Raw genomic sequence first — 7744 nt, 5'->3', positions numbered from 1 at the left:
GCATCCGTGATGTCATGAATATGCGCATCCAGGGGGTTTCCGGCTTGTACACATGGGAGTAGGTGTGTATGAGGTGTACACTGATGAATGGCGGAGAGAGAGAGAGGGGGGGGGGGGGGTGGATTCACTTAACAGTGGGGCGTGCCCAGTATGGATCGCAGGGTACGCGTATACTAGCAAAGGGGATGGTCGATGAGAGCGCAACGTGTATTGAAAACGCCTCATTACAAACAAAGGTATGTTGTTGCACACACACGAACGTGTGTGGAAAGAGAGGCGCATGGTAAGCGGAAAAGTCAGGACACCCCAGTGGGCAGAAAGTGATGGATTGTTGGCCGGAAGTCGTTTGACCGTCACACGAATTCAACCGGGCTGTCAGCGCTTCGATGGGAGGTGATCGAGGCTGACGATGCCGTCATGGGTACTCGCCACTCACCAAATTTCTTGGCCCGTGCGAGGTGTTCATAAGCGAGGTTCAACGCGTTCTTGACATTGGACAGACTGCTAGGGGCAACCGTAGCATGCCAGGCTGCCTTGAGGCGTGCCACAAGGGGTGCAACCAGGATATACGCTAGCGTCCCAGGCACTGCTAGACCTGCAAAATTAATACGTTTCTTCCAGTATTTACCTGCTTGTGGTGAGACGCGCATAAATTAGCAGACCTTCTACAGCTAAGAGACAGGTGCAGATCTCAGTGGAGATTGCCTGAGTAACCACTGTTTAAAAGCGCCCTGAGGTTTGATGACCACGTCATAGTGGCCTTCGACAATGCAGGGACAGTACTTTGAGCTGGTCCCGGTGGCGGGTCAGTTCCTTACCCGCAAGGCCATCGCGGAACGTATCTCGACAAAATTCGTCCAAGGCCGTAACTGTGTAGGGGCTGAACTACACAGGGCAACCTTGTACCGGGTGGGAGGTCATGTACACGACCTGTTGTCCCACTCGAAAGAAAGGGACGTCTATACGGTTCTTATCGGCGGCTGCCTTCTGAGAGGCCTGCGCGTGTTGGGACATGGCCCCGCTGAGGACGAGGGCAACCATGTCTAACGCTCCAGCTTTCGATTCAAACATGAGGAAACCAAATACGGCCGTCCAGTGCCTTTTGTATAAGGTGCCTCGTCCGAGACTGAAGATACAAGACCGTAATATGACTGGGCAAAAGCATGTTCCAGACGTGCCCAGGACACCTGTATGGTGGGTATCTTGGATTTGTAAATCCATGCCGTCAGTACCTTGTTCATTGCCCTGGTGATGAACAACAGTAACAAAATGCGGTCGAATACCTTCATCTGCGCAGAAATCCTTAAATAACCGCAGTGACTTTGGTCGGAGAGTCCCAAGGAAAGATTTGCTCACATAAAAAGTCAGTGTATGTCGAGCCAGACTTGGCACTCATAGGGCAAACAAAGATCGATTCTGTGGTCGCGCAGAGCTTTTGCCGTCGGGTGCTTCGGGCACATTTGTGAAATCAACATGGATGTGGCTGAAAGGGACTTGCATCCGAAGAGGTTGCTGAAGCAAGCTACGTTCCGTAGAGGGTCGAGACGCGAATTCATGATACGTGGACTAGCTCTTGAGGACTGCCCGGACGACCGTCCGCAAGCCAGTTCAACCGTAGAGGAAGGACATGGCTCTTGTCACCCTGGGCATGCCCGCGTGTATATAAACTTCGTGAACGGCCTCAACGATAAAGTGTACATGGGGCCATGGCAATAACTGGCCGCGGTACGTGTGGAGAGCATCGCCGACCATCGCTGCCATCTTGACATACTGACAGTCAATCTTGGACTGCAACGCTGGAGCGTTCACTGGCAGGGGTGACGAGCTCAGTGGCGGAGTCGTCTCGGGCTACTTGCCCTAGTAGTGATGAAGAGTCAACTCCTCTGTAGTGTATGTTCACCGAAGGATCACCGAATATCTCTTTCTTGTCATCCCTCATGATTAGTTGGCGTGAAATCGACGCGCTCGAATCAGGGATTTCGGCTGGGGCTGGGGGTAGGGGAAGCGTAAACTCATCCACCGGTTACATAGTGGGTGTTGTAAAGTTGCTCGCGCGTGAGGTCGAGGGGGTAAGAGGACGCGGCGTGTGTGATATGCAGGCCACCCAATCCCAGAAACCTGTGTGGCACACAAATGATTCAGAAGTGTACTCGATTCGGTGGATGAGGGTGACTCCCCACATAGGTGGTCCTATCGGTTTGTAGCCATGACGTAAGATGACACCCGGGACAGGGGGATAACAATGGGTAATGCTAGGAGATAGGCTGGCATGATTGCAAACCAGTCAGCTTTCGGTATGTATGGACAACAGAACGTATTACCCCTGCTCGGTCAGCGTTGACCGTGAGAAAGACTCGTTCAACGGTCGTATCTGAGTCTCTAAGCACCTGAGTCCTCAGAGTCTTTCCGCTTCGACAGTATTGATTACTCTATCTTGAATTTTCGTCGCCTGGAGTATTTTTGGTCCCGTCGACCCGTGGCAAGCTGAGCAGCTCAGCACCAAATTTTTTTCTCCTGGACCAATCGTCAATCGAGATAAGTTTATTTGTGTTTAAAATTTTTTGCGCGAATTTTTTTCGTCGATTTTTGACTTGCTAGAATTTCGGTGAATTTTTTGTTTTTTTTTTGGCTCCTGTTGCAAATATTTTGCAACACGATTTTTTTTTTGGATATTCGTCTCCAGTCTTCGTAGCTTCAGCAGCCAGCGAATTTACGACAACGACCAAACGACAACAAATACGACACTACTATGCCACAACGCAGAAGGGAGCTGTCCCCCAGCATCCACGCCACAGTCGACACTCGACACAGCTCGACACCGCTTCAGAAAGCAAAATTTCTTTTTTCAAGAAAATCTCATGAGTAATTTACCAGCGACATTGTGATGCTTGTCCCGGTACAGAAGATTATCCACGCCAGTCGTGAAGCCTGTCACTGTACAGGAGATCGTCTACTCTTCAGAAAATCAACGTTTTCATCAATATTCATCGAGTCTATACTCAACAGCTCCAATTCGTCAACGTTTTCGACAAATATTCATATGTTTGTTCAACGTTTTTCGCCCGACCCATCTACAGAAGTGTCAGAGTCAACAATTTCACTATCTAGGTCTTCAGCCTTTAGCCTTTAGCCTTCAGTCCTTGATTGTAAAACTGAGGGGGAGTGAGAGACTACAGTATTAGACGTATTTCTATATACGTTCATAACGTTTTACGTCGTCAGCCCGAGAGTAATTTGGGACTTATTCTCAAATTAATATAAGTATAGGTGGGTCAGCCCGAGAGAACGTAAGAGTAATTTGAGACTTCTTCTCAGATTATTCTATTTATAGAATTCGGGCCACCGGTTAGCCGAGAGCCGAGGGTCCGAGACTGAGTGTAGTAACAGAGTATATGATATATTTATTTCTGGAAAATATATACGAGTGCTAAAGTGTTCTGCATAAGGTTTCTCATACTAATCATATGAGTTTTTGCCCTGGCCAACCCAAGTGGTTGAACACTAGTACACACACCATCAGTATATAACTGAGGGTGAGATCATAAAAAAATTGATTTCGAATGCACCATACTTTAGATACGCTAGCACTTTACTATTAGTCCCTCACACCGCACTCTAACAACTAGGGTGGGTTACACCACACGTCGAGGAAGGCTCATGACAAAGCAAAGACGCCTCTGTTGTACGTGATTGAGTAAATTAGATCGCTGGTTTCCTGGGCAAGCAAATCTATCTGCATCGTGTGGTCCGTATACGGGGTCAGCGTGCCGGAACCACTCCGCCGCCAGCATATATTCCGTGGTGCCAAATTGATGCGCTATGGTGGATTTCTCTGGTGTACGGGCCAACCCCATCTCTTGTACTCTCTACTCACGACGTATCGAATGTTCCATTGTCTTCACGATATCGAGGTCACGACAGGCTTCCTGCCAGCCTTGCTGGCGACGACCACGGGGATTCTCTTCGAATATATCTTGCATTCATCGTGTAAGAGTGCTTGGTGATCAGTGTGGACCTCGAGGGGGATAGTCGAGCGTTTGATAACACGCCAATACCGCTTGGTACGAAATACTCCCGCTAACCACTCCTTGTCCGTCACGTGGTAGTTACATTGTGCGGACGAACACCGAGACGAGAAAAAGGCTACAGGTTCAAGCTATCCATCGCGTCGGACATATAGGCACCCGCCTACGTCAAAATAATTCACACGCGTCGAAATACAAGGCGAGTTGTTCGTGTGCCAGTGGTTTGGCTAACACAGTACATGAGGCTAAGCGCGCGTTGAACGTGTCAAACGCAGTCTGCTGTGCATCAGTGCAATGAAATGTAGCGTCTTTCTTGAGAAAAGCAGAGATAGGTGTTAGGACAGTGGAGAAGCCTGGTACATACTTCTTCCAGTAGGGTAGGCTACTGTATGATACCATAATTTGGTGAGATCCAGGTCAGTAGAGTGGGGTAAGTTAATGAAAGCTGATAGGCATTCATCGGTAGTAGAATCACCCTTGAAATCTACACGGCGTCCCAATATTGTAACTGTCCGTCTGGAAAAAAGCAATTTGGCACTTGTGTAGTCCAAGTTGGATAACATACCGGCGTCAGCGTTGGAGAACTGTGAGTAGGGCATTCCAATGTTTCTCGGCAGTGTCAGTAGCGATGACAATATCATCGATATGCCAAATAGCACAACCCAGGGAGAAAAAACCTCTGCCATTGCCTTACATCTTGAAACCGCTAAGAAGCTTCGCGAATGCCGAACGGCATGCTCAGGTATGAATAGCGTCCCCAGGCGGTAGTGAACGGGATGATCTTGTCAGTGTCCTTGTCAACGCGGAGCTGATTGAATTCATTCTCACAGTCAAGAACGGAGACCCATAGCTTACCGACGACGAACTCTGTGGTCAGAATACAAGTACTTAGGTTTATTTAGTTACTTTTCGTTTATTACAGTTTTACAGTTTATCAGAATAATCTGATAAACTGGGTTTTTAAGGTTTTGCTGACTTTTACAGCACATATCTGATGACTCATTAATACGGTCATTAATTTTATAATTACTAATAAATGAACAACGTCTCCCTCTCTAACGAGAGAGAACGTTGAGATACAGTTATCCAGCGCTTACTTGCTACATTTTTAAATTACTTTAGGAAGTTGTTAATTTATTAGTAATTATAAGGAAAGCTACGGAATAAGTAATAGCCGGTAGCTAGGATATTTATTATTATTTTAAAGACAATTTAAGGAGAAGAAGCACAAAGATTGTCACATCGAATTGACGAGATCTTCCGAAATTTACCGGACGAAGAAGGAGATATTGGGTTCTCGAGTAGTGAGGCTAGTGATACGATGCCATCATTACTGTCGACTAGCAGTAGTGAGGCAGAAGAAGACTCGAGACAGGAGAACTACGGCAGAGCCGTAGAGAACCACCTGCGGTTGGTGAAATCGAGGAGATTATATTTAGAATCAGCAGACGCGAAATGGTTCACCATATTGAACGATTTAGACTAACTGGGCGTCGAACTAACAATGTGTGGACGACAAGACCGAGGGAGTCGAGTGAAACCGAGAAGGAACCATTACAATCAAACACTACATCAGCCCAGGAGCAACAAGGAAGGTCCCAGGATGAACAGACAACGAAATAAGAGAATCAACAAAATCCACAGATAAGTAGTCACGTGTGAGTATAGGTAGGATAGTTGTGGTTGTATGAGGCAATTGCAAATAGTGTGTGGAGAGGGGTAATGAGTGTAAACGATAAATTAAGAGTTTTTAGCGGAAAGGAAGAAGGTAGATAGAATATACAGTCGTCGAAATGGAGGGTACACATGGTGAGAGCCGATTCGTCTAGTACTACGATACAAGCAGTAGCGATACACTACATTATTTTACAAACTTTACAAAAGGAATTAGGCATTAAGTTTGAAGAATTAGTAGTTAGTTGCTATACAGGGTAAATCAGAAGACATAGTACACACGTCAAGGACAAAACAACGTACACAGATAGTCGATACTAAAGGTTATATGACTTAGACAATGTACATACACGCGCACAACAAACAATACACAAGGAACTAGGAGTTAGGACCCTGACAGAGTTATTTATTGGGCTTATAACTTATGGATGAATAGTCGACAGCGTTTATTAACATAATCTACTTAAGTCCAACCAGAATCAGGTAGCACCGAAGTTGAGAAGCGACAACTAGCTACGAACTATCAACTACAACTAGAGGGCGAATAAGGCGATTTAGTTCGGGTCGTCGACGGAAGAAGTTGTCACAGCAAGAGTACAGAAGCGGTGGTACGCATCTGTATGCTTAGCTTATGTTAGGCATATATAAGGTGGAAACGTACATACTACGAACAATGTCGGTAGCACAAGGTTAAAATTGTGAAATTGACAAACATACATACACAAATCACTGGAGCTTCTAACTACATTAGGTAGTGGGGACGGCTCAGGAGCACGCACAAAAGTTGTGGTTTGCGGTAACAGAGTAGGAGTGAAATATCTCATACATAGGTCTTAGGTTGAGGAACATAATATCACAACCGCAACGGCACATGCCAAGAAGAGCAATCAGGAGCGATAGGTGGAGTATACGATGAGGTTCCGAGGCTAGGCTGACATCAGGTCGGAGCAGGAGCAACCGAGGGGCAGGCTGAGAGGATGCTCCGACCAGCGGGGCACACATCAACAAGATAATTGTTTGAAGGAGAGTAAGACATCAGTTAGTGTTAGATGAGTTTCGATTCTCTATACTTCCAGGGTCAGTGAGTGTAATAAAGTAATCACGAGTGAGCCCACGAGTTCCTCGAAGATCAACGTCGAGACGTCATGTGTTTGCAGGATGGACTCTGGTTAGGAAATGGGTATTTATATTCAATTCTCTACTAGTTCGTTCGCATACATTTCCAGGTCTTCGTTGACACATAACTCCCAGACCATGTCCAATCCCCGCCAAAGTCGTAGACAACAACACTTGAATCCTGAGCGTCGCAAGGAAGAGGAAATCGACCGATGTGGGACTAAGCGTCGTCAATCCCATCCGGACCACTCTGATCCACACCCAGGACAGGCACTGGAGGGGCAACAACAGGTACGTTTAAAGGTTCTACACCCTGTCTCCGCTGACGACAAACAGTCGCCAACGGCACACGAAGATGAACCTGCCCAGTCCGAAGAAGACATCGTCTTCGAGGGTGAGACCAAGGGAGTGCCTGACCTGCGTGCGGACCGGAGTCAGACCACTACTGGTGAATATGTAGCCAGTAAGGGTCTGTCCTCTCGTTCGTCTTCGGGTACTTCAGGGGCCTTATCCTCAAGTAATAACCATGTGGTCAGAATACAAGTACTTAGATTTATTTGATTATTATTTTAGGTTTATTACAAGTTTTACAGTTTATCAGAATAATCTGATAAACTGGGTTTTAGGGTTTTGCTGGTTTTACAGCACATGACTAATGACTCATTTAAGAGTCAGTCATTTTAGGATTACTGTTTATAATTACTAATAAATGAACAACGTCCCCCTCCCTGAGGAGGGAGAACGTTGAGATACAGTTATCTCGCGTATACTTACTACATTTTTAACTTACCATAGAAGTTGTTAGTTTATTAGTAATTGCAGAGAAAGCTACAGAATATGAATTAGTCAGTAGCTGGCGCATATTTTTTGTTATAAGTATAACAATTGAAAGACAATGCGAACAGAGAATGTCGCATCAAAATGAACGA

The 7744-nt window shown here is 46.2% G+C and overlaps 1 protein-coding gene across 1 annotated transcript; it reads right to left on the bottom strand.

Annotated features, from left to right (window-relative positions):
• Positions 1–353: 353 nt before the first annotated feature.
• SARC_01261 (hypothetical protein) lies at positions 354–1939 on the bottom strand (the record flags this gene model as incomplete). The annotated part of the gene is made up of 3 exons (XM_014305007.1): positions 354–628; positions 966–1245; positions 1790–1939. The coding sequence occupies 3 exons, from the start codon at positions 1937–1939 to the stop codon at positions 354–356; spliced, it is 705 nt and encodes a 234-aa protein (XP_014160482.1).
• Positions 1940–7744: the final 5805 nt, after the last annotated feature.

The sequence above is a fragment of the Sphaeroforma arctica genome, assembly GCF_001186125.1.
Source record: "Sphaeroforma arctica JP610 unplaced genomic scaffold supercont1.49, whole genome shotgun sequence".
Taxonomy (NCBI): domain Eukaryota; class Ichthyosporea; order Ichthyophonida; genus Sphaeroforma; species Sphaeroforma arctica.
Note: the sequence above shows the minus strand (reverse complement) of the source record. Positions and strands in the feature narration are given on the sequence as shown.